Source organism: Girardinichthys multiradiatus, chromosome 9 (assembly GCF_021462225.1).
Source record: "Girardinichthys multiradiatus isolate DD_20200921_A chromosome 9, DD_fGirMul_XY1, whole genome shotgun sequence".
In the NCBI taxonomy this organism is placed as follows: Eukaryota; Metazoa; Chordata; class Actinopteri; order Cyprinodontiformes; family Goodeidae; genus Girardinichthys; species Girardinichthys multiradiatus.
The window spans coordinates 49,515,721-49,543,033 of NC_061802.1; the positions used below are offsets into that span (position 1 = coordinate 49,515,721).

The 27,313-nt window shown below is 41.3% G+C and overlaps 1 protein-coding gene across 3 annotated transcripts in view; it reads right to left on the reverse strand.

Annotated features, from left to right (window-relative positions):
* The window catches only part of nfic (nuclear factor I/C), a 229,968-nt gene that overhangs the window by 17,041 nt on the left and 185,614 nt on the right, over positions 1–27,313 (reverse strand). The window contains exons 11-13 of one of the 3 annotated variants that reach the window (XM_047375852.1): positions 19,218–19,380; positions 15,421–15,509; positions 15,075–15,108 (exon numbers count right to left, since the gene is read on the reverse strand). In XM_047375852.1, coding sequence (XP_047231808.1) covers positions 15,075–15,108; positions 15,421–15,509; positions 19,218–19,380 — 286 coding nt within the window. Of the gene's footprint in view, positions 1–4,540; positions 4,576–15,074; positions 15,109–15,420; positions 15,510–19,217; positions 19,381–27,313 lie in introns of all 3 variants that reach the window. The other 2 variants (XM_047375853.1, XM_047375854.1) reach the window with 2 other exon arrangements.

Consider the following 27,313-nt stretch of genomic DNA (forward strand, 5'->3'; position numbering starts at 1 on the left):
ATAGTTTCACATAGATCTATTGCACTTCTGTCTTCAGGATTGTCCATGTGAATGTTGAAGTCTCCCACAATAATTAAACAGTCATAATCAACACATATCACAGATAAAAGCTCATTAAAATCACTGATAATGTCTGTTTAGGACTTAGGAGGCCTATAAATATTCAAGAATATGGTTCGGACAGGGCTCTTTACCCAGAGAGCAAAATATTCAAGAGTCAAATTTGCCCAGAAATACTTTTTTACACTCTAATAAGTCTTTAAACAAAGTGGCCACCCCTCCACATTTTCTTTGTTGTCTGCTCTCACAAAGAAAATTGTAGTTCAGAGGCGTCGACAGAATGGGAGCGTTATTAAATTCATGTAACCGTGTTTCTGTTAAAAACAGAACATCAAGATTGTGGTCAGTAATGAAGTCACTGATTAAAAATGATTTTCCTGACAGAGATCTAATGTTCAATAAAGCCAGTTTATATGACTTAGTTGCTGATATTAACTCTATCTGGTTGTACCTGACAGTTTATGGCTTTTTTGATTGTTTATTACTTTCTCTTATCCTTTTGGCTTTGTTCTTTCTGTCACGTATAAGCACATAGATTTTACAACTATCTCCTATTAGGGGCCCAAGTTTTTCCTGGACATGCTCATTTCTGATAGAGTTACCACTGGGGCCCAGACTGTATCACAGAGAAGTGATTTGAAGGTCCTGATTAGGAGGAGATAGATTAGGAGGTGGTGGAGCTCTGCGGCATTTGGAAGATGTTGGTTTAGTAGCAGGGCCTCGCCCATTTGGGTTCCGATTTGAAGTGCTCCTTTTATGTTGTCAGAATCCAGTAAAGCAAAAAGCGGGCTCAGTGGTGCTGAAGGTCGAAGCTGCTGACGGATTATTTACTGAATAGAAGAGATTTAATGAGAGACGTCTGGCTCCTGGCTTGTTCAAACAGAAACCATCTTACTTAAAGAGTTGTCTTTTTTCCCAAAAAATATTAAAGTTGTCAATGAAGTTCACAGGTGTGGTGGCACATGTTTTTTTCAACCACTTATTAATCATCAGAAGTCTCGAAAAAACCTCATCTCCACAGAAAATCGGTGCAAAGGGTCACGGAGAAACACCTTGATATTGAGACCTCCAACAATATTCAGAAGACGAGTGAAATCCTCCTTCAGTCCTTCTGATTTTTTCTTAGCCACGTCATCCATGGCTCCACAGTGTATAATAAGGTTTTCTAGAGACGGGCACTTTTCTGTGATTGCAAGAATATTCTCTGAGATATCAGACACCACGTTACTGGTACCAATCATAATTTCTGTGTTTTTCTTGTTGCAGAAGTTTTTAATCCCATCCCATATAATTAACTTACTCCATTCAATATGTTCATTTAACCCTAAAAGTGAAAATAAGCTTAAATGCTAAAGTTAGCCTAAATGCTAATATTAGCATGTGGACTACCATTAACATATTAGCTATCATTAATGTAGTACATCTATAATGCTTACAACAGTCTATATGCAAAAATCTATGAAACTGCCCTTTAAGATTAATCACTTTTATCTAGCTGTTGGAACATCAGTACATGCTGTTTAAGTACTCCAGACAAATGCCCGCCACGTAGTTGCTCTCTATGAAGATGGTCAAAAGCTTAGGGGTAGGGTCAGGGTTAGCCTGCTGTTTCTCACTCACGCAGCGCGACACTCTGTCTCCCCCTGGCCTTGGTTTTTAACATGGAGGCGCATGCTCCCGAACTACCGCCCATATCTCGGAAACCGTAAGGGCTATCGATGTCATTGTTGGACAGTGTTTCTCAGAACAGACAGGGGAACGAGAATATTAACACTTTTTTGCTGAAAATATAATCAAGGCACAACACTAGTTAAAAAGAAAGGGAACAATGGAGAAAAACACAAAAATGCCTGAACATGCTCTCGAACAACGTCTAATAACTCAGAAACTATAAGGGCTATCGATTTTATTCATGCACCATATGAATCAGCAGGCCTAGCTGAACAATCATGGAGCTTTTCAGGTTTCTAAAAAAATCTGTCTGGGAGGTGAAACCCTGTGAAAAAGGGGATAATTTTGACAATTTTTAACCTGAGTGAAGGTGAATTTTTCACTCTCATACAAACCTACTTCACGAGGAAACAATAAAAGCTATCCAAAAACGTTTTGGCCCGTAGGTATCAGCAGGCATCGGTGAACAATCCAGCAGACACATCTCTAGAACAACTGTTAAGAAGAGACTGTGTGAATCAGGCCTTCATGGTAAAATAGCTGCTAGGAAACCACTGCTGAGGACAGGCAACAAGCAGAAGAGACTTGTTTGGGCTAAAGAACACAAGGAATGGACATTAGACCAGTGGAAATCTGTGCTTTGGTCTGATAAGTCCAAGTTATTCCATCCGATTTGCGTTTAGTTGGACCATCATTTATTTTTCAACAGGACAATGACCCCAAACACACCTCCAGGCTGTGTAAGGGCTATTTGACCAAGAAGGAGAGTGATGGGGTGCTGCGCCAGATGACCTGGCCTCCACAGTCACTGGACCTGAACCCAATCGAGATGATTTGGGGCGAGCTGGACTGCAGAGTGAAGGCAAAAGGGCCAACAAGTGCTAAGCATCTCTGGGAACTCCTTCAAGACTGTTGGAAAACCATTTCAGGTGACTACCTTTTGAAGCTCATCAACAGAATGCCAAGAGTGTGCGTAGCAGTAATCAAAGCAAAAGGTGGCTACTTTGAAGAACCTAGAATATAAGACATATTTTCAGTTGTTTCACACTTTTTTGTTCAGTACATAATTCCACATGTGTTAATTCATAGTTTTGATGCCTTCAGTCTGAAGCTACAACACTGAGAGAGTGTAAGTCACAGGAGTGCAAGGGACATGTAAGCTTTTGGGGGTGCTTCGTCACTTTGATCTCTGAGACGATCCAGGATGGGAGCCTCAGTGCTGATGTTTGTAACCATTGCTCTGTCTTATTTAAAATAAAAGTGTTAAAAGTTTAGTTCTGCTTGGGAGTAGTTCCTTTCAGAGAACGTTTTATAGACAGTGGGGTCGCTTCTGAGGAAAAAGACGCGGAGGAACTCCGAGGCGTCTAACCGCCATCAAGGTGCGGTAGCTCAGACAAATTGGTGTTTCCGCCCGCACCCTGGAAGCGAAATACCACTTCTGGCCAGGGGCTACAGAGGAACAGGATACAACAGCCTGCGGCAGCAAACTAACAGGTGAGGACATTCCTTTTTAAACCTCCAATGTTCACTTTGGCTTGGTGGTTGGTTCTGAGTGAGCTGGTTTTTATACCCTTGGAGGCAGAGAAATGGTTCAGAATGATTTTAGTGAGTTTTTGAGAATGTAATAAGATGTGTGGCGTGACTGTAACCGTGACAGTCCGGGAGGGAGAGGTACGACCGTCTGAAGATACTACAGTCTAAGGGAGTAGGTTTGAAGTTCCTTAAGTGCATGCGGGGGAAAATAGGCTTTCCCTCGCATGCAATATAAAAGCAACCTCCCTGAAAGGTTTGTCTGCTCCTGCAACTTTCTTAAAATGTTCAAAAAATAATGCAGAGGGGAAGTTTTTGAGTTTAAACGTCCGTCTAATCTTCATAAAAGATTTAAAATCTGCCCACTTCCTTGTGAGTGAACAGCTGTGAGAATACAAAAGTGTAACATCAACAGGCCAATGTACTGTACATGTGTGTGAGTCAAAAACAGTGAGCTAGCGGAAGAGCATTTGGGGGACAGGTTACACTGATGAACCTTGACTGACAGACGCTAAGATAACAGCGCTAGCTCACTGAATAAACTCTACTGTGAATAAGCTTTGGAGTCTGAGAAATAAAGCAGTAAGGACTCATTTGGACCAGGAAATTGTGCTGTACTGCCTGGTTGGTGAGTTAAAACAAGATAAGGTCGAATACAGCACTGCTGACACAAAATGTGGTGGAGAAGATATTTTTTATTTTTATTTGGTATTTACGGTTTAATCAAATTTTTATGTGGCCAATGTCTGACCATTCCGTCTGTCTGTTTTTGTGAAAATGAATGACTGTTTCACGCTAATTAAAAATTAGGGTATATGTGGCATGATAAATTTAATTTACATTGTTTCCTGATCTGAGACTAACTGGGATTTCGAGTTTTTTAGTTCTGGGGAGCAGTTGCAAAGAGGTAAACAGGGTACTGGCCAGCCCATGAACCGCCTGCTTGAAGGGCAAAACATTTTAAACTGTCTGACATTATTTATTAAATAAGGAATTTTCTTTATGCCAACTAAGGGTTGTCACAATAACAATTAGAGACTACAAAAGCAGGTCTGATCCTCAACAGTACCATAATAAAGTTATTTTTAAAGTTGTATGTGTGGGTTTATAAAACTGACAAACACAAACTAAGATTATGAGATATATACCCTTCATTGTTGTGTTTATCAATTTTATTAAGCCTTGTAAATTGATGTGGAGTGTTTTTTTCCCCACAGGACCTTGTTACAGTCAGCTGTAATTTAATCAGATTTTGAAATGGTTGAGATTTAATACTCACGTTCACAATTCTCTGACCCTTTTTGAATCCCGCACCTAGAAAAGAGACTAATTGAGATATGAAAGAAATTAAAATAACAGCAACTAATGAAAACCAGCTACCCCATTCTAAAAAATAATGACTAGCTGCATTAGAAGTATATATATACATCTAAACCTTCAACTTGTATGTTAGACCCAATCCCAATCAAATTATTTAAGGAAGTGATCCTCTGATTACCAGCCCCATTTTAGATATGATTAATCTATCCTTAGTAAATGGATATGTACCACAAGCTTTTAAGGTAGCTGTAATTAAACCTTTACTTACGAAACCTTCGTTGATCGAGATGACTTGAAAAATTACAGACCTATATCCAATCTTCCGTTCTTATCTAAAATTCTTGAGACAATAGTTGCTAATAAAATTTACACAGCAATGACCTGTTTGAAGAGTTTTAGCCAGGTTTCAGAGCAATATGTTGTAGGGATCAGGGGAACAGCCATAGGCTGGTTTAAATCTTATTTGTCTGACAGATTCCAGTTTGTTCATGTAAATGATACATCATCTTTAAACTCCAGGGTTAATTGGGAGTACCACAGGGTTCAGTACTTGGGCCAATTCTCTTTACTATATATATGCTTCCAATCGGTAAAATTATCAGGCAGCATAGGATACATTTTCACTGTTACGCTGATGGTACTCAGCTTTACTTATCCATAAATCCTGATGAGCCCAACCAGTTAGATAGACTACAAGCATGTCTTGAAGACATAAAAACTTGGATGACTTTAAATTTTCTGCTTCTAAATTCAGACAAGACAGAAGTTTTTGTCTTTGGACCGGAGTCATTGAAAAAGAAACTGCTTAGTCAGTCCCTTAACCACATTAAATTGACCTCCGGTAATTTGACCAAGTCATTTAAATCCCATATTAAACAGGTTTCTATGATTTCCTTCTTTTACCTCTGGAACATTGCCAAAATTAAAAATATCCTGTCCAGGAGTGACGCTGAAAAACTGGTCCATGCATTTGTTACTTCAAGGCTGGACTATTGTAATTTTTTACTATCATGATGTCCAAAAAATGCAGTTAAAAGCCTTCAGCTGATTCAAAGAGTTCTGATGAAAATTTAAAAGACAGATCATATCTCTCCAATTTTAGCTTCCCTTTATTCGCTCCCTGTTAAATCCAGAATAGAATTTAAAATTCTCCTCCTCACATATAAAGCCCTTAATGATCTAGATCCATCATACATCAGAGATCTGATTGTTCCATATATTCCTAAAAGAGCTGTTTGTTCTTAGACTGCAGGTTTACTGGTGGTTCCTAGAGTCTCTAGAAGTAGAATGGGAGGCAGATTCTTTAGTTATCAGGCTCCTTTCCTGTGGAACCACCTCCCAGTTTTAGTCCGTCAGGCAGACACCATGTCTACTTTTAAGGCTAGGCTTAAAACTTTCCCTTTTCATAAAGCTTTTAGTTAGAGTGGCTTAGGTTATCCTGAACTATCTCTGTAGTTATGCTGCTATTGGCTTAGGCTGCTGGAGGACATAATGACCACTTTCATTCTCTTCGCTACATTCTCACACTACTCTCCAATTTTGCATTATTTTCTGTTACTTCAGTTTTTTACTTTATGTTTTCTCTCTTTTCTCTTCCCAGAAGCTACACTTGGCCTGACTCTGTGTCTACCTGTGACACCTTTCTGGAGGGGGGCATCGTCCAAGCTTCTGCTGGCAACAACTTAATGCTCACCCTCTACCAATGATCCACTTGGCCCTGTCTTTCAGTGTTTAACCCTGTCTCTCTCCTAGATATAGCTACTGACTGAGCTTTTACTATAACTAATTATATGTGCTCTCTTTCAGACTCTAATCTTGAAAACTGGCTCAGAGTTGATCTGTTCTTTCTTTCTAGGTGAAACAACTAAAGGAGCTACATCCATTAACATTTACTTTTCCTTCCCATAGAAAGTACTCATGGATCAGTGCTTTTGTGTTCTTTTTGTTTCTCTGCTCTGTTCTCTTAAACCCCCAGTCAGTCGTGGCAGATGGCCGCTCACACTGAGCCTGGTTCTGCTGGAGGTTTCTTCCTGTTAAAAGGGAGTTTTTTTCTCTCCACTGTCGCTACATGCATGCATGAGGGATTGCTTCAAAATCAGTGCCAGTGACTGTCCACTGTCTCTACATGCTCATCCGGGAGGAGTGACTGCTACAAATCTCTGACTCGATGCAATCTGCTGGGTTTCCTTAGATAGAAAAACTTTTTATCCAATTTGAATAAATAACTAACTCTGACTGCACTGTTCAATGGTTAGGATTAATTGGGATGTATGTACCTGACTTTGTGAAGTGCCTTGAGACAACATGTGTTGTGAATTGAATTGAATTTAAATAAAGCTAAATTAGAATAAAAACATTCAGAGCCATTGTAATCTTGCAGATGGTTGGCGCGCAAATTGTTATGAAACCAGATGATTTAAAGAGAGCAGTTTTATCATGGCCAAACTGAAATATTTATGGGAATGAAACAATATCACTTCGGACTGGTCTCTGACTTTATCTAAACCTACCTATCACGACGTCATACAGGTAGTTTGGCTCCCAACGTGTTTATTTCAAGGGCAACCCTTGAAATACAAAAAGCAGCAACACAAATCATACATTTTAACACAGAAACACCCACACTATTCTCCAGTACACTCAGACTGTCACAACCACGCATCAACTGCATGGTACATAAAAACACAAAATAAGGCAATACATACGTATACAGAGTACTATGCATATTCCTGTAAGGATTGGGTCCAGAATAAATTAATCTTTGTTCTTATTGAACGCAAGAGCAAGATGTTTTGCAATAAGTAAATAAAAATAAGTAAGTAAAGAGAAATTAGAAATATAAAAAGGGGTACATGAAGGGGGAGGCAAATTATTCCGAGCTGATGGAGCTTTAAACTGAAATGCACAAGGCCCAATTTTTTCCTAAATCTCCTTTTATTTCTCAATGAGCTGGTATGCAACAAAACTCGAATACTGTTTATTTTTGTCTTCTTTCCATAAAATAATAGTGGAAATAACAATGTACAATTATGATTATGTGTTGTGAAATGTAGAGGGTGAACAAATGCTGGTTTCGCTAACGAAGTTTTCATTTTTTTTTTATGTTAGATTGTTGTAATGGGACAACTGTATGATCAACTTACTTATTTTTAGGTTTTGCAGGTCACAATACTCAGGCGTTAATGATTTTTCAGGAAAGGTTAATGAAGAGTTGTCCCACAGTATATTGTCTGCTGATGTGAGCAGTAACCCTAAACATTTTTTTTTTCCTAGGTGTAGAAAGCCTGAAAAGGTGGCTGGGAGCAACCTGACAAACGGGTCCATTGACATTACTTAGGACATAAGATCCAGTATGACTGGAAAGTTTGGGGTTGGGGGATGAAAAAAGTGTGGCTGAACGGGGTGTAACAGGAATGAATGAAGGCCCACGGAATGAACGATGTATTGATGTGGACCATCTGAATTAAATCTGCGTGAATTGAAAAGTTAAATTCTTGTGTATTTTTTATGGTGAAATTGGATCCAAATTCTCTTTGATGTGAGAACAAAACCCAATAGATTAGATTAGACTTTTTGATTGAATAATTTCATGGTAAAAGATTTCGCCGCCTAATCTTCTTTAAGTGTGTTGTGTGTCTTATGTGTTTAAATTTCTGTCCCAATATTTGTCTCAAATTTTTCTTTGACTAACCTTTAAACTTCAGAGAAAACAGAAAGAAATAATAATATTAATCCTAGAATGGAAAAAACAAATTGGGGTAATGACTGGTTACGGCGATCAGATATTTAATAGGACTGAATAACTACATGATGGTGTGATTGAGGTTGTCCAGAATATGAAAATGACTTTTCTCTAGTTTTGGGGATAGATGCTACGGGGAAGGACCATAGAGATCTAATTTAGGTAGTAATCAAATTATAAAACAAACTTAAAAACTTGTTTTTAAGTCTGAAGTTCACGGTCAGGTTTAATTTTTTTCTTCCACTTGGAAGTCCGTGGCCATCGCTTGGAGAGCTTGACAAAGCTGAAAATCTTGTTGGGATAAGAATTCAATTAAATTCAATTCAGTTTATATATATAACGCCAATTCACAACACGTTGTCTCAAGGCACTTCAAAAAAGTCAGGTACATACATTCCAATTAATCCTAATCATTGAACAGTGCAGTCAGATTCAGTTATTTACTCAAATTGGATAAAATGTTTTTCTGTCTAAGGAAACCCAGCAGATTGCATCCAGTCAGTGACTTGCAGCATTCCCTCCTCCCAGATGAGCATGTAGAGACAGTGGACAGTCACTGGCGTTGACTTTTCAGCAATCCCTCAAACTGAGCATGCATGTAGCGACAGTGGAGAGGAAAAACTCCCTTTTAACAGGAAGAAACTTCCAGCAGAACCAGAACCAGGCTCAGTGTGAGCGGCCATCTGCCACAACCGACTGGGGGTTTGAGAGATTGTAAAGAATTACAATAGTCCAGCCTTGAAGTAACAAATGCATGGACTAGTTTTTCAGCTTCACTCCTGGACAGGATATTTCTAATTTTGGCAATATTCCGGAGATGAAAGAAGGAAACCCTAGAAACCTGTTTAATATGGGATTTAAATGACATGTCCTGGTCAAAAATAACACCAAAGTTTTTAACTTTATTACTGGAGGTCAATTTAATGCTATCCAGCTTAAGTGATTGACTAAGCAGTTTCTTTTTCAAAGACTCCATTCCAAAGATGACAACTTCTGTCTTGTCTGAATTTAGAAGCAGAAAATTTAAAGTCATCCAAGTTTTTATGTCTTCAAGACTTAAAAACTTGTTTGTCTTGGATGTCTTGAAAATTTATTCTATGCTGCCTGATAATTTTACCTATTGGAAGCATATATATAGCAAATAGAATTGGTCCAAGTACTGAACCCTGTGGTACTCCACAATTAACCCTGGAGTTTAAAGATGATTTATTATTTACATGAACAAACTGGAATCTGTCAGACAAATAAGACTTAAACCAGCCTAGCGCTGTTCCCCTGATCCCTACAGCATATTCCAGCCTTTCGAAGAGAATATTGTGATTGACTTTATCAAATGCAGCACTGAGATCTAACAGGACAAGTACAGATACAAGTCCATTATCTGAGGCCATAAGAATATCATTAGTGACTTTCAGCAGAGCTGTTTCAGTGCTATGATGAGCTCAGGTCATTGTTGTGTAAATGCTCACAAACTTGATTAGCAACTATTTTCTCAAGAATTTTAGATAAGAATGGAAGATTGGATATAGGTCTGTAATTTATTAAGTCATCTCGATCAAGCGAAGGTTTCTTAAGCAAATGTTTAATTACAGCTACCTTAAAGGCTTTGTGGTACATACCCATTTACTAAGGATAAATTAATCATATCTAAAATGGGGCTGGTAATCAGAGGGAACACTTCCTTAAATAATTTGGTTGGGATTGGGTCTAACATACAAGTTGAAGGTTTAGATGAAGCTAATATTTCTGATAACTCAGGAAGCTCCACAGGATCAAAACAGTCAAACACAGATCAGGTTCTACAGTTACGTCCAATGTTGTTTCACTTGCTGAGGATGAAGTAATCATCTTCGGGAGTATGTCAAAGATTTTCTTAGAATCAATTTTTATTTAAAAATAATCCCATAAAGTCATGACTGCTGAGAGCTAAGGGAATTGATGGCTCAACAGAGCTATGACTGTATAAATTTAGCAACTCTACTAAAGAGAAACCTAGAATTATTCTTGTTCTCTTCTATTAATGATGAGAAATAAGCTGTTCTGGTTTGGCGAAGTGTCTTTTTTATACAACAGTTGGCTATTTTTCCAGATTAAATAGGAATCCTCTAGGTGTGTAGAGTGCCATTTTCTCTCCAATTTTCTAACATTGTGCTTTAAAGTACACAGCTCTGAATTAAATCAGGGAGCCAGCCTCCTATGAATAAATTACTTTCTTTTTCAAGGGGGCTGCATTGTCTAATGCACCATGCAATGATGAACACTATGAAGAAGAGAATCAGTTTGTGAAAGGGAAGAAACAAAATTATTGCCCTCCACTCTGTTTTCTGTGATAATGAGGAAATCAAAAGTGGAACAGATTCTTTAAAGGTTGTTACAGGATTGCCTGATAATGATCTACTATAATGAAATTTTCTTTCAGGTGTGGAGTACTCAGTTAAATTAAACTCAAAGGTTATTAAAAATAGTCAGACAGGACAGGGTTATGAGAAAATATTGTTATATCTTTACACTCAATGCCATATGTCAGCACAAGGTCCAGAGAATGAAGACAAAGGTGGGTAGGTTTGTTAATGTTTTGAGCAAAGCCAATTGAGTCTATGATAGCATTAAAGGCTATATTTAAGCTATCACTTTCAGTGTCAACATGAATGTTAAAATCCCCCACTATAATAACCTTATCTGTATTTAACACTAAATTAGATAAAAGGTCTGAAAACTGATCTAAAAATTGAGAGTAAGGGCCTGGTGGATGGTACAAAACAACAAACAGAAGTGGTTTTAGTGCTTTGCAGTTTGGATGAGGAAAACTAAGGATTAAATATTCAAAAGAGTTGTAGCTATTGATTGGTCTGGGACTAGCCAATAAATCTGACTGAAAGATGGTTGCTACTCTTCCTCCTCGCCCAGTATTTTGAGGAATGTGAAAATTTAAATAATTAGTAGGAGTTGACTCATTTATAGTAACATAATCCTCTTGCTGCAGCCAGGTTTCTGTGAGGCAAAATAAATCAATCTGATTGTCACAAATCAGGTCACTAACTATCAAAGTCTTTGGAGAGAGATCTTATGTTCAGTAGGCCACATTTAATTGTTTTATTTTTCTTTTTAGTCTGAGTTGTGTTTATTTTTATTAGATTTTCCTGATTTCCTCGTTTTAGATTATTTTTTAATCTATTAAATTTTGGCTGTGGGCGAGACACTGTCTTAATAGGGTAATGGGTGGGTAGCAGTACAGAAGCTGCAGAGAGGAGTGTTAAACTACGACCCTGCTTCCTGGTCTGAACCCTGGGTTGTAAGAGGTTTGGAGAACTAATAAACTCGGCCAGATTCCCAGAAAGAAGCGCTGCCCCATCCAAAGTGGGATGGATGCCGTCTTCCACAAAAGGAGGAATTAAAACAAATACATCATAATGAAAGAAACAGAGCAACTCCAACATGCTGCCACCTTGAGTAGCTTAATGCTGGGATTTAGTTGCTCCTTAATTTAGGAAGATTATGTTTTTTTTAATTCAGAAGGATCAGTGTTGTTTGATTTTTGTAGAAATCTCTAAAAGTATTATTAATTTCTGTAGGGTTATTGTCAAAGATGTAACACTGCTGTCAGTGATTGTGGAAAATTTGACTTCTTTTTTGTTTTTCAATTATTTGCCAGAAGTTTGCTAGTTTTATTACTATGATTAATGTTCTCTTAGCATAACAAAATTCAATTCAAAAATACTTTATTAATTCCAAAGGGAAATTAAATGTTGTTGTAGCTCATTATGAAGGTTTCTTCAAAGAGCCGTTGTAGATGCTGATGGTTGTGGGCAGGAAGGATCTCCTGTAGCGTCTGTCTTACAGCAGATCTGAAGAAGCATCTGACTGAAGACACTCAGTTGTTGTACAACAGTCTCATGAAGAGGATGCTCAGGGTTCTCCATAACGTTCTTCATTTTATGAAGAATCCGTCTGTCCACAATGATCTCCAGAGGTTCCAGAGGAGTCCCCAGAACAGAGCCAGCCTTTTTTATCAGCTTGTTGAGCTTTTTTAAGTCCCTGGCTCTGATGCTGCTTTCCCAGCAGATGATGGCAGAAGAGATCACACTTTCCACAACAGACTTATAGAAGATATGCATCATCTTGCTGCAAACACCAAAGGACCTAAGCTTCCTCAAGAAGTACAGTCTGCTCTGTCCCTTCTTGTAGATGGCTTCACAGTTGCATCTCCACTCTAGTCTGTTGTCCAGGTGAACACCGAGGTATTTATACTCCTACACCACCTCCACTTCTTCTCTCATAATGGAAATAGTTTTTGACTTATTCCTGTTTCTCTTAAAATCTACAATCATCTCCCTTGTTTCAGTCACGTTCAAGATGAGATGATTGTTTCCACACCATGCCACAAAGTGGTCCACCACCTTCCTGTACTCATCTTCTTGTCCATCTCTGATCCACCCCACAAATGCAGAATCATCCGAGTATTTCTGCAGATGACAGGAGTCTGTCTTGTACTGGAAGTCTGAGGTGTACAGAGTGAAGAGGAATGGTGAGAGTACCGTCCCCTGTGGTGTTCCTGTGCTGATGACTACCTGGTTAGACACACAACCCTTCAGTCTCACAAACTGTGGTCTGTTTGTCAGGTAGTCTTTGATCCAGGAGATTGTTGAGACCTCCACCTGAGTCTTCTGGAGATTCTGACAAAGCAAATCAGGTTGGATTTTGTTAAATGCACTGGATATATCAAAGAACATGATCCTCACAGTGCTACTGGCTTTATCCAGATGACAGTGGGTTTGTTGAAGCAGGTGTATGACGGCATCTTCAACTCCAACTCCACAGCGATAAGCAAACTGAAGGGGATCATAATAGTTTATTGTTTGCTTACTCAGGTGGGCCAACAGGAGTCTCTCTAGGATCTTCATGATGTGGGATGTCAGGGCAACAAGTCTATAGTCATTGAGGACTGATGGGTGAGTTTTCATTGGTACTGGAACAAGACAGGAGGTCTTCCACAACACCGGAACCTTCTTCTGGGCCAGGCTAAGATTGAAGAGGTGCTGCAGAATCCCACAGAGCTGCTCTGCACAGGCCTTCAGGACTCTAGGACATGATCTGGACCTGCAGCCTTATTCCGATTCAGTCTCTCCAGTTGCATCTTCACCTGACTTCTTGAGACACACATGTGGAAGGGGGAAGCAAAGGAAGCATCAGCATCTTCTGATATGGTTGAAGGCAAACATGTAGAAGCAGAATGGTCTATGGCTGAGGTGGAAGATAAAACATTTGAGGTGTTACTGGACAGCTGTGGGTCCTGCGGGTCAAAGGAGGGTGGGATGTCTGTTTGGCTGTGAGCAGGAGAGGAGGATGCTGAGCTTGTTTCTGAACTGAACTTATTGAAGAATGTGTTCATTGGCTCTGTCCAGACCTCCATCGTTCTGATCATCCTTCTGCTTGAAGCCCGTGATCTTCGTCATCCCTGACCACACATCTCTGATATTGTTTTGCTGGAGCGTGCTCTCCAGCTTCTTCTTGTACACCTCCTTGCTGTCTCTTATCTTGATTTTAAGTTGCTTCTGTATCCTCAACAATTATCTGTCTCCCTCTCTGAAGGCTCTTTTTTTCTTGTTAAGCAGGTCCTTCAGGTCACTGGTGATCCAGGGTTTGTTATTAGGGAAGCATCTCGCGGTTCTGGTGGGGGTGATGATATCCAAACAGAGGTTTATATAGTTGGATACACACTCAGTCATGGCATTGATGTCCTCTCCATGTGGCTAGCACAGTGCATCCCAGTCTGTAGCCTCAAAGCAACCTTGCAGAGCCTCTTCAGCTTCCTGTGACTATTTTCTCACAGTCTTCTTTATTACAGGTTGTCTCTGAACAAGGGGCTTATATTTTGAACAGAGAAAAACTAGATTATCATCTGATTTGCCTAGAGGAGGTCTTGCTGTAGAGATGTATGAGTCCTTGACCTTTGCATAAAACAAATACAACGTTTTGTTTTCTCTGGTAGAGCAGCTGACAAACTGTTGAAATGTTGGAAGTGTAGCAGAGAGTGAAGCATGGTTAAAAATGACCAGAAATTGCCACAAACGCATTGGGGTGTTGTGTCTGTAGCTTAGCAACAACTGAGCCGATGGCATCACATGCAGTGTCGGCATCAGCAGAAGGTGGGATGTATACTGTTGCCAAAATAACACTGGTTAATTCTCTGGGTAAATAATATGGATGAAATCACACTGCTAACAGTACTATATCTGGATTGCAGAGATGACACTTCACAGTTACATGTCCTGGATTACACCATCTGTTGTTCACAAGTACTGCCAGTCCACCTCCTTTACATTTGCCACTCCTCTTTAAATCTCTGTCTGCTCGTATGGTTAAAAAGCCTGGCAGAGACATGCTGGAACCTCTGTATGGTGGTCTTCTTCCAGTATTTTATCTAGCTTTAACTTTAGTTTTCTTATTTCATTTAACAGATTTTCTTCTTGGGTCTAAGCATTTATTTTCTGTTCTATTTTGAATTTAGGTGCTTTTTCTTTTTTATGGTATACGAAGAATAAGAAATGATTTTACCAAGCATGACAGTTTTTTACTGGTGTCAGAGGACACCCGGAGAGATCTTCATATTTTGTAATGAAATTTTTATACTTTTGGAGTTTTACAGGTGGAGTTATAGTTTGTTCCGTCACCATCATAGTTTATGGTGCATGGTCAATTAAGGTATTGGGGTGAATTTGTGCCTCACATACCTTCTTCAACCTTTAGTTACCTTTTAACTGATCCATCCAGTTGTTTTGAAGCCTCTATGAGTAAAGAACAATTTACTTTCACTACTTAGTGGGCTCAAAACCATTTGCACAGTGCACAGGTAGACATGACCAGGTAGTAAACACCTTGCAGCAGTGCATCTTTCTGTTCATATTAATGCACTCTTTGTTACATATGTAAAAACTGCCTAATTCTTAAGCAACAGGATTAAATGTCAGCATTTCAAACTAGGAAATTATTATATTTTTTATTTAAGTCTCAAAGTTGTCATTGATATATATTAAGTATTCATACCAATTATCAGAGTCATAACCCGATCCCAGAATTGTTGAAATATCTTTACTAACCTGGGCTTGGTACAATCCCCCTGGGTCTCGAGGGTTGACTGCCACAAAGGAAGATCGACTGGCCGGGGGCGTCCCAGGAGCAGAGTATGCTGAGGATATTGTACACTCTCATGTTAACTAAATATCCAAGGTCACTTAAAGCAGTATTATCAACAAAATCCTTCTCTAGCATAAAGGAAAGGCAAGGAAAACATATTTTTTAAAAGAGTAACGCACCATAAATTTAGCATTATTTTAAATAAAACTGAATGACAAACTAAGTCTGTGGTTGTTTTTATTTTCCAGATTGGGAGGCCCCATTATCCTATAGGTAGGGTCTCCTCAATTACTGAACTTTAGACATTTATTCTTCTGAATGTCGTGATTGTTGGCTCTGCCCCGTGGGTTCGGGGGTGGCTGGACGTGCTGGTCATGTGCCCTCCTTTGTGTGGCGTATTTTGGTTGCGCTGGGCTGGCTGGTCTGCTCCTTTGTTTGGAGTGGGGCCGCATTCTTGGCCGCTTGTGGCTGGGTCCTTTTTGTTGGGGGTCGGTGGCTACTTCGGGCGGCGGACTGGGTAACGGGGCTGGGGTTTGGGGTCTGAGGGGCTGGGTGGTCCCGGGCTGGGGACGTTGGTCCCGGTTTTCAGTTGGTTCTCGGGGCCTGTTACCTGTCCCTAGTTTTTTGCCCGGCAGATGTGCCTATGCCTCCTTTGATGGGAATCGGCAAACGGTGGTGCCTATTGGGGGGAGCTAGCTCCCTGGGAGAGCGGTTTGCACACAAGTCTTTCCCTCCCCATCCCCAGACACCTCCCTCTGCCAGCTCCATCACAATACCACTCATGGAGGGCCTTGGGGTGCGGGTGCGCCATCGGAGTGCCGCAAGGGTTTTCCATCTCTGCGGTCCCATGGCAACCTGTGCCCCAATTTTATTGTACAACTTAGACACTCTCACTTATAACATTTTCATGACATTCACATGTAGGGTCTTGGGGGTGGGCGCACTCAATGGCATCAGGAGGGAAGGATATCCTAGTAGCCTCTGGTGCCTGCGCTCACCTCTAAGGGTAGACATTGAGGGTTCAGAGTGGTGGCGGGGGCTTTGGGCCCTGGTGTTGGCTGGGGGGGGGTGCCGGGCTCCGGCGAGGGGGTCTTAGCCGACGTTTATTGGGATGTGGCCCCGCTTTGATGGAGGGGCTGGACTGCTTCGTGGCGGGGTCCCCGGTAACTGGGGCCGCCGTGGCCTTCTTTCCACGGCTTTCTTCTGTGGTCCTGGCCCGGGGTCGGGCGCTGGGCCAGGGTTGGTGGGGCGGCAGAGCATGTCTTGTGACTACACCGGGACGGCTGGCGGGGTATGCTTGGCCTGGAGCGGTTGGCCTGCATCGCCCAGGTCCCCGGCCGGTGCATGTATCCCTCTCGTGGACTGGTGGGCTGGAGCTGCTGGCACTGTCTGGGGGGGTTGGGCGGGCTTGGAGGTGCGCTGCTCTGCTGGCTGTCTTGTCCAAGGGAGGATCGGGGCGGTGGACTGGGGGGTGGAGGGGTTGTGTCCACTTCTAGGGTGTGGGGTCACTGGCATTTGGATCGGCTGGGCGGCAATGGTGGAACTGAGCTGGATAGTGTTCCTCCCTGGGCGGTCGTTGCAGTGGCAATGATGTAGTGTTTTTTGTTGCTGTGGTGGGCGTGGTGGGGTCACTGGCCCTGGGTGCCTGCCGCTGGCCGGGGACCTCTGGGTGGATGAGTTTGTCCCATCATGGTTTGGAGTCGGGGGTCCGGTTGTGGGTGAGGTGCTGGGTGGGGTCTGCCCTGTTGCGCCGGTGGGTGGGGATGGCATTGCGCAGGGCCCTCGCCTTGCCGTTGCGGCGCGCTGTGTGGTGGGGGAGCGGGGTGCGGCGGAGGTTCTTAGAGCGGGGCTGTGTGTGGAGCTTGCACTGTGTGGGTGTGGCTTCATTGGCTTCTCGGCCACGGAATTCACCTGTGGGGGTGTGCCCCTGTGGGTGTGGGGATTTGTGCCGTTTGGGTTCGGGGGGATGTGTTCGATATCGGTGTCCTTGTTGGGGGTGGCCCTGTGGGGAGGTTCTTGTTCTTGTTGGGGTTCACTGGGGGTGGGAGACTCATGGGGTTGAGATCAGGGCTCGTTGGGGGGTCGGGACTGCTCTGTCCTGGGGCGGCTTTGGTTGGCGGGTTGCTTTGGGCCATGTGGACCACTCTTTTGTACATAGCCCCCTCTCCGGAGGTGGATGGGGGTTGTTGGGGACTGGGTTTGGGGCAGGGGGGCGGGAGCTGGGCCAGGGTCACCTGGGTCTGGGCAGTACTGGCGCTGTCTGCCTGCCTCTGCCCCAGGAGGGAAGGGGACTACCTCCTGGGTCTGGGGGATGGTTGCCCTGAGGGGGTACAGGCGCCTGGACCTGGGAGTATAGAGTATGCATGGGGAATGTGTGAGTGAGTGTATGACGTCCATTGTTGTTATCCTTATGTTGGGTGTGAGTAATTTTATGTGTATGCATGATTGTGGGTGATTGTGACTGCGTGTGCCTGGTTTTTTTTGTTGTTTTGCGACAGGTTGGGTCTTGAACTGCTCCCTCTCCTGGATCAGCTTCCTCCCCGCCACACCACCTGCTGGTGGTTGGAGTCTCTGCCCACTGGTGTACTTGTGGTTCTCGGTGTCTGCGGCCAGGTGCTTTGGTGTGGGCTGGCTCACTCCCGGTGGCTGCTTGCCGGGGCCTGGCCCCCTGGGCTCTGTCGGGCCTCTGCTTGGGGGAAGGTGTGTCCCGGGGCCTTGGGCCTTTGGGTCCATGGCTGGATCTGCTCGGGCGTGGACGGCTGCCGGCGGGGCCTGTGGACTCGTTGCTGCGGCTCCCTGGGGCTTCTGCACTGTCGCTGCTGCGCTGCTGGGTGGTTCCCCTGGGACTCTCCACTGCTCTTCTCTGGGGGGGTGGCGGTAGTCCCGGCAGTGGTTCTCCTGGGGTTCTTGTGCTTTGGGGGGCCTTTAGATGTCTGTGACTCAGATATCCTCAGTGTCCGTCCAGGGACCATGGGGCAGGCCTGTGGGTCCTCACACTCGCTATTGCATATTTTGTGGAGAAACCTTGTATACAAAAGCGCGTCCACACTCATACTCACAGGTGTTAAGCTTCAGGTGTTGACAGATACACAGATGTTCTATGTTGGGCTGCACCTCTCACTAAGTACATTTTACATTCAGAATTACCATGTACTATTTTATAAAAAAAAAAACAGCTGTAGGTGTATAAGCAAGCAGGGTGTAATCTTGTATTCTCTTTATCCTTCTTTCTCTCCTCCACTCTTTCCTCCTTTTCTCCCCTTTTTCCCCATCTCTCTCTTTTTTGAGCGTCATTTTTTCTTTTCATTTCAGTCTCCGTTTCCGTAACAATTGAAATATTCCCAAAGACGTTTATAACAAAGTTTCTTCTATAATTATCAAGCAGAGCTTTAAAGCATTAGCTGTGATGCTCTGCTTGTGAAAGTAAATCTGTTGGGCAATTTCTTGGCACTCAGACAACAATTCTGAGCGATACTCTGCCGGACAGGACACAATAAAAAAAAAAAAAAAAGAATGTCATGATTGTTATTGTTCATAACAGCTAGTTAACTAATCTTGTTTTTTTTCAAATTTTTGATAGCTTTATACAGCACAAAAGACAGAAAACAAGCAGAGCTCTTTAAGGTCAGATTACAACCATCAGGCTGTGTCACTTCTGCTCCTGAACCATTAAGCTTGTAAAGATTAAAACAAAGTATGAAAACATATGCATTCTGTGTATACTTGTAGTATATAAATAATGAGTTTTGAGGAAACTTACTGGGTGATGTAGGGGAATTTGGCCCCCCATCAGAGGAGGAGGTAGAAGCTTTTGACTCTGTGGGAACTGCTGGTCTGGAGAGGGATGATGCTGGTCCAGGGGGCGCTAAAATCTGAGAGGAGATGTAATGGCTGGGCACTTTAACCTGAGCGCTGCCATTCAGCTGCAAAATTGAACAGTAGCATAATTATAGTTTACACTTGTTCCAAAAATAATAGGAGTCAAGAAAAAGGTAAGCAGTATTTTAACTATATGTTCAGTAAAACAATGAATTCAAGATGAACTGCTTAATTAACATTTTTTATATTTTCGGCTAACATTTGAGGATTTTTGAATAATTTTATAAACTAAAGTGTAATATTTAATGCAGTCAACTTTACCCGTACAGTTCATTTAATAGGACAGTCTTTGACTCAGTGTGCTTCAAAAAACATTAAAGTTAACTTCAAATCTAAGTTTGAGCTCAAAATAACATTCCCAAATTTAATTGAGCATGTTATCTCACTGCAAAGATAACTACAGCTATCTCTAAAAGTTACAAAGCTTTTAGTAAAGACATACCTAGGTGTTTTGCCCAATGGCACAGTATGGCACATGTTAGCACCATTTACAAAAAATTGTGTTTTTACTTGCAAAACTTAATAAACTTTTTTTACATGTTTAAAATAGTTTTTTTTAACACATTAGTTTTTTAAATTGCCGATACTGCTCCAACAGCATTCACATTAATTGACAGGCAGCTTTATGCAGGGCAATAACTCAAGTTTGGTTGGTCCGAATTGAACAAACGAGCCCTCCTTTCAATCCCTAGAGCCAATAGCATCAGACTAAACCAAACTGACTGACATCAGTCCCACCAATCACCAGCTCTAAAAAGACAAAGACCTGTGACACAGACTTATCCTTTCATCGAATCAAAAAGTTCTATGGAACAGGAAGCAGGAAATGTACTAGTTCTGGTTGAAAAGCACACTGGGAGATGTAGTTACCCGATACAGATAAAAACCAAACGCCGGATTATTATTCTAGGAGAATGCTTTCCTACAGTCGAGTCGGGTCCAGTTGGGTCTTGAGAACAAGGCTGTGAGCAACACAAAGCGTGGATAGCAGATCTTGTGTCAGGGCGGTTGGTATAAAACTAGTTTGTGACTGGACTCCTATGGCGTCTCAGGTTGAGGATGAGGGAGATGATGAGATGGAGTTTGGAGACTGGACTCCAGTGGGTGGTAGTAGTGGGTCGGAAAAAGAAAGAAGTAAAAAGGAAGATACTTTGAGAGGGACGCAAAGTAGTAAACAGGGCCTAGAAGAAAATCGTTCAGATGAAAATATTGCGGTTTGTAAGAGTGTTGGTCAAAATTATCATAAAGTTAAGGAAGGAGGATGAAGGTATTCAACAAAGTTTGTTAGCTCTGTCGAGAGAATTAAAAAAGAAGTTTGGGGAGCTGATACTTGCTAAGATTCTTAGAGATGGGAATCAATTGATTACAGTTAGGAGTGAAGAGCAGAAAAACAAAGTGATGAGCACCCAGAGTAATTGTAAAAAAATGGTGAATGAGATAAAGATTTTGAGAGAGGCTAAAGTAGCTAGAGGAGTTATCTCAGGTATTCCGGTGGGTGAAGATCTGGAAAAGTTCAGATGCAGTATCCATGGAGGTGCAGTAAGCCAAATTAAAAGATTGATGAGAACAGTTGAAGGCAAAAGAGTGGAAAGTCTTTCGGTGATGTTGGAGTTTCAAGCAGCTGTTCTTCCTGAAAGGATAAAAGTAGGAAGTATGTGTTTTTCTGTTAGACCATATATCCCTCCTACGCTAAGATATTATAAATGCCAGAGATATGGACATATCGCAGCAGCATGTAAGGGGAAACAAAGATGTCCAAAGTGTGGAGGGGAGCATGACTATGATGAATGTAAAAATGGAAATGATACTTCTTGTAACTGTGGAGGGTAACACAGGGAGACTTATGGAGGATGTGAAGTAAAGAGAAAAGCAGTGGGAATTGAACAAGTCAAAGTTATTAATAATATAAGTTATGCAGAAGCTGCAAAGAGAATGAAGAAGCCAAAAGATGTGCCAGGAAACGTTCAACCGAGTCCAACACCAGAACAAAGGCAGATTAGATCAGACACAGTATTGTTGTTTCTTGCTTATGTAATTAATTGTTCAGATCAAGTTAAGCACAAAATAGAAAAAATCAAAATAATCGTGAAAGGAGCAGAGAGGTTTTTTGGTATACTGGGAGCACATAAATAAGCGATTAGGGGAAAAAGGGAGGGTAGGAGGACAGGAAGAGAAGATATGCAAATGCGCAAGAGTTCAAAGGATTTATTAAAGATTTTAAAGAAGAATTAGATATTATATGCATTCAGGAAACTTGGCTTAAACCAAATCTTGATTTTGTTATCAAAGGATATGAAAGCATTAGAAGAGATAGAGAGGGAGGATCAGGAGGAGGATGTATAATATTCATAAAAAAGGGGATTCAATTTAGAGTTGTAGCTAAAGGAAGAGAGAAAATATACTATTATAAAATTTTGAACAATAACTGGGAAAGTTAAATTAATAATTTTTTATAATCCACGTTAACGACTTTCTTTAGATTTAATGGAGGAAGTGATTTGGTGTGGGGATTTTAATGGGCATAGGTCATTATGGAGTAATCATAATGATCAAAATGGGGGTGTAATTGAAGAAATAATGGATGTGAAAAATGTGGTATTTGTAAATTATGGGAGTGGAACAAGAATTAATTTGAGAGATAATACAGTGTCTGCAATTGATTTAACATTAGTTTCAGATTCTCTAGCAGGTGTTTGTTTATGGAAAGTTATTAACAAGACAAATATAGGAAGTGATCATTACCCTATTATGACTGAAGTAAAGCTTCATATAGCGATGAAGAAATTGTGTTTTAGATCTGCAGATTGGGAAACCTATAGGAATAATAGTGAATTAAAAATACAAAAGGTTTATATAAATGGTAGTATTGATGATTTTAATTGTTATATATATAAAATGCTATTTTAGAAGCAGCTAGTCAGACTATAATGATGAAAGGTGGGAAAAAGGAAAGAAAATTGGTACCCTGGTGGACAATAGAAAGTACTAGAGCTATTAAAAAATGAAATAAACCTTTCAAATTATTAAAAAGAAATCAAAACTTTCAGAATCTGAATCAATACCAAAAATAGCAAGCGAATGTAAGAAGAACCATTAAAAAAGCAAAAAGAGATTATTGGAGGAGTTTTTTGTTATTCAGTAGGGAGGGAGACAGACATTTCTAAGGTATGGGCAATGATTAAAAGGATGAATGGGATTAAAACAGTGAGTTGATATCCAATACAAAATAATGGAGAAATTAAAACAGTGAAAGGTAGAGAAAAGGCAAAAATGTTGGTAAAAATGTTTGTTAAAAATCATAGTTCTGAAAATATTAGTGAAGAAGGAAAAAAAGAATGAGAAAAGACAATTTTAGAGACTAAGGATGTTTTAGAAGAAATGGAAGACTCAAATGATTCATTGAATATGTTGTTTACAATAACAGAAATGAATAAGTCACTTAAAAAATATAAATTATCAACAGGAAAAGATCAGGTTTGGTATGTCATGGTAAGTAATTTAAGTGAAACATCTAAAAAAAATGTTATTAGAATTGTAGAATCGAGTATGGGAGGATGGAGATTTGCCAAAATGTTGGAAAGAAGCAGTGATTATACCAATTCAAAAACCAGGGAAAGATCAGTCAAAACCAGAAAATTATCTGCCTGTAGCGTTAACATCCATTATATGTAAAATAATGGAGAGAATGATAAGTGAAAGATTGTTATATTATATGGAAAATAAAGGTATTATATCAATGTATCAGAGTGGTATAAGGAGAGGTGAAAGGCACAATGGATCCAGTATTATGTTTAGAGAATGAGACTAGAAAGGCTCAAGTGAATAAAGAGAGTGTTGTGGCAGCATTTTTTGATATTGAAAGAGCGTATGATGTAATGTGGAGGGAAGGGTTATTAATGGAAATCAGAAGAATGGGTATAAATGGTCGTATGTTTAGATAGATTAAGAATTTTTTAGAAGGAAGACAAATACAAGTGAGGATAGGGAAGGAGTATTCTGAGAGTTTGAATATAGAAAATGGGACACCACAGGGAAGCATAGTAAGCCCGTTATTATTTTCTGTGTTAGTTAAAGATATGTTTAAGGAAGTAGAGGGAGAAATGGGATTTTCACTCTTTGCTGATGATGGAACTATGTGGAAAAGAAATTTGGAATTTATTGTAAAGAAGCTGGAGGGGGCAATTTCAGTTGTAGAAAAATGGTCATATAAATAAAGTTTTCTGTGGATAAAACTACTCGTACTCGTACTCGTCGTCTTCCGCTTATCCGGGACTGGGTCGCGGGGGCAGCAGACTCAGCATAGACGCCCAGACGTCCCTCTCTCCAGACCCCTCCTCCTGGATCAAACTAAAATAATGTTTTTCACATGGAAAAGAGTTGATGAAGAAATTAAAATGAAATTATATGGTCAGGAGTTGGAAAGAGTTAAACAATTAAAATTTCTTGTGTTGTGGTTTGATGAAAGAATGACATGGGGTGTACACATAAAGAAAATAATAGATAAATGTAGGAAGGTATTAAATATAATGAGGTGTTTAGTTGGAACTGAGTGGGGAGCTGATAAAGTCATTGAAACCAATTTATGTTTTATTATTAGGTCAGTCTTGGATTATGAGTGTAGTTTATAATTCAGCAGCGGATACAAATCTCCAAAAGTTAAATTATATCCAATATCAGACTTCAAGAATATGTAGAGGTGCTTTTAAAACATTTTCAATAGCAGCATTACAAGTGGAAATCGGAGAAATGCCTCTTAAATTTAGAAGGGACCAGTTATAATCCAACATTAAAAGTGCTTACAACAGGTTGGGAAAAGGAAAACATAAACATAAAAAGCTTTGGATGGATAATAAATTTAATATTCTTAAAGCTAATGAAAAAGCAAATGAAATTAATTTAGATAAATTAGATCAGACAGTTCAATTACCTACAGTAACACCTTGGACACTTCCTGATGCTAAAGAAGATTTTTCACTATTAGAAAAGAAGAACAAATATAAATTTGTATCATGAATAAATATATTGTACAGGAATACATAAATCAGTATTATAATTATGTACATATATATACTGATGCATCACAAAATACAGCAAATAGGATAGGAATAGTTCTCATTGTGCCACAATTTAATATTAAAGTAGGAAAATGGTAAGTGATGGAGTATAGGTTTATACAGGAGAAATGCTTGCTTTACTTTTACCAGTTCAGTGGGTGGAAGAGGTTAGACCAATGTAATCAATCATTTGCTCAGACTCTAGTTCATCAATGGCCAGTTTGCCACAAAGCCAGTCAGATAGTATGAGGCCAAGCGGGCTCCAGCCCGGGCTGTGGCAGAGGCAAAAACTTGGGCCTGGGAGGAGTTCAGCGAGGCCATGGAGAGGGACTACCGGTTGGCCTCGAAGTGATTCTGCCAAACCATCCGGCGCCTCAGGAGGGGGAAGCAGTGCTTCGCCAACACTGTTTATAGTCGGAGTGGGAGGCTGCTGACCTCGACTGAGGGTATTATCAGCCGGTGGAAGGAGTACTTCGAGGATCTCCTCAATCCTGCCATCACACATTCATTGGTGGAAACAAAGGCTTGGTACTCGGGTTTTGACTCTTTCATCACCCAGGCTGAAGTCACTGAGGTGGTTAAAAAGCTCCGTGGTGGCAGGGCTTCGGGGGTGGATGAAATCTGCCCTGAGTACCTCAAATCTCTGGATGTTGTGGGGCTGTCATGGTTGACACGCCTCTTCAACATTGCGTGGCGGTCGGGGACAGTGCCTCTGGACTGGCAGACTGGGGTGGTGGTCCCCCTTCATAAGAAGGGTGATCGGAGGGTGTGTTCCAACTACAGGGGGACCACACTCCTCAGCCTCCCTGGTAAGGCTTACGCCAGGGTATTGGAGAGGAGAGTCCGGCTGATAGTCGAACCTCAGCTTCAGGAGGAGCAGTGTGGTTTTCGTCCCGGCCATGGAACACTGGACCAGCTCTATACCCTCTACAGGGTACTTGAGGGTTCATGGGAGTTTGCCCAATCGATTCACATGTGTTTTGTGGACCTGGAGAAGGCATTCGACTGTGTCCCTCGTGATGCCCTGTGGGGGGTGCTCCAGGAGTATGGAATCGGGGGCCCTTTATTAGGGGCCATCCGGTCACTATACAAGCAGAGCAGGAGTTTGGTCCGCATTGCCGGCACTAAGTCGGACCTGTTCCCGGTGCATGTGGGACTCCGGCAGGGCTGCCCTTTGTCACCGGTCCTGTTCATAACTTTTATGGACAGGATTTTTAGTCGCAGCCAAGGGCCGGAGGGGGTCTGGTTTGGGGACCAGTGGATTTCGTCTCTTCTTTTTGCAGATGACATGGTCCTGCTGGCCCCCTCTAGCCAAGACCTACATCATGCTCTGGGGCAGTTCGCAGCCGAGTGTGAAGCGGCTGAGATGAAGATCAGCTCTTCCAAGTCCGAGGCCATGGTTCTCAACTGGAAAAGGGTGGCGGTCTTGAGGGAAGAATGGAGCGGGAGATTGACAGACGGATCAGTGCGCCTCCCGCAGTAATGGGGGCACTGTGTCGGTCCGTTGTGGTGAAGAGAGAGCAGAGCCGAAAAGCGAAGCTCTCCATTTACCGGTCGGTCCACGTTACTACCCTCACCTATGGCCATAAACTTTGGGTCATGACCGAAAGAATGAGATCCTGGATACAAGCGGCTGAAATGACCTTCCTCCGTAGGGTGGCCGGGCACTCCCTTAGAGATAGGGTGAGGAACTCGGCCATCAGGGAGGGGCTCAGAGTAGAGCCTAGACATGACGATTGACTGAGCTTTACTGTAACTAATTATATGTGCTCTCTTTCAGACTAACCTTGAAAACTGGCTCAGAGTTTATCTGTTCTTTCTTTCTAGGTGAAATGACTTAAGGAGCTACATCCATTAAAATTTACTTTTCCTTCCCATAGAAAGGACTTCTAGATCAGTGCTTCTTTGTTCTCTTTGTGTCTCAACTCTGTTCTCTCAGACCCCCAGTCGGTCGTGGCAGATGGCCGCTCACACTGAGCCTGGTTCTGCTGGAGGTTTCTTCCTGTTAAAAGGGAGTTTTTCCTCTCCACTGTCGCTACATGCATGCTCAGTATGAGGGATTGCTGCAAAGTCAACGCCAGGGACTGTCCACTGTCTCTACATGCTCATCAAGGAGGAGTGAATGCTGCAAGTCACTGACTGGATGCAAACTGCTGGGTTTCCTTAGATAGAAAAACTTTTTATCCAATTTGAATACATAACTGAATCTGACTGCACTGTTCAATGGTTAGGATTAATTGGAATGTATGTACCTGACTTTTGTGAAGTGCCTTGAGACGTGTTGTGAATTGGCGCTATGTAAATAAACTGAATTGAATTGAATTGATGTATGTGATGGTGTTGTTTTGAATCCCTACTTGATAAGCTACTTAGCTACTGGGAGTCAATTTTTCACAACTAATCATAAAGTTTTCCAAAATGATAGAAATATATGGTTTGTCGAAATAAACAATTAAACAAACATATAAACAAACAAATATCCTGAGTTTCCTAAGATAGAAAACCTTTTAACCAAATTGAATAATAAGTTGAATCCGACTGCGCTGTTTGATATGATTAAGAGATAAGATAAGAGTTAATTGGACTGTATGTACCTGACTTGAAATCTGTATGAGTCAATTGAATTGGCTTTAAGTGTCTTAAGATGACATGTGTTGTGAATTGGCGCTATCTAAATAAAACTGAATTGGAATACTCGGTTTATTCTGCAGTCGTAGGGTGTGTCAGAAATGGACAAGAAGCTGAGAACAGGGAGCTGGTGGACCGCTTTGTGGCATGGTGTAGAGACGTTCATCTTGAATGTGAATAAAACAAACGAGATTATTGTGGATTTTGAGTAAAACAGGAATAGGTCAAACACTATATCCATCGTGGGAGAAGAAGTGTAGGTCGTGGAGGAGTATAAATATCTCGGTGTTCACCT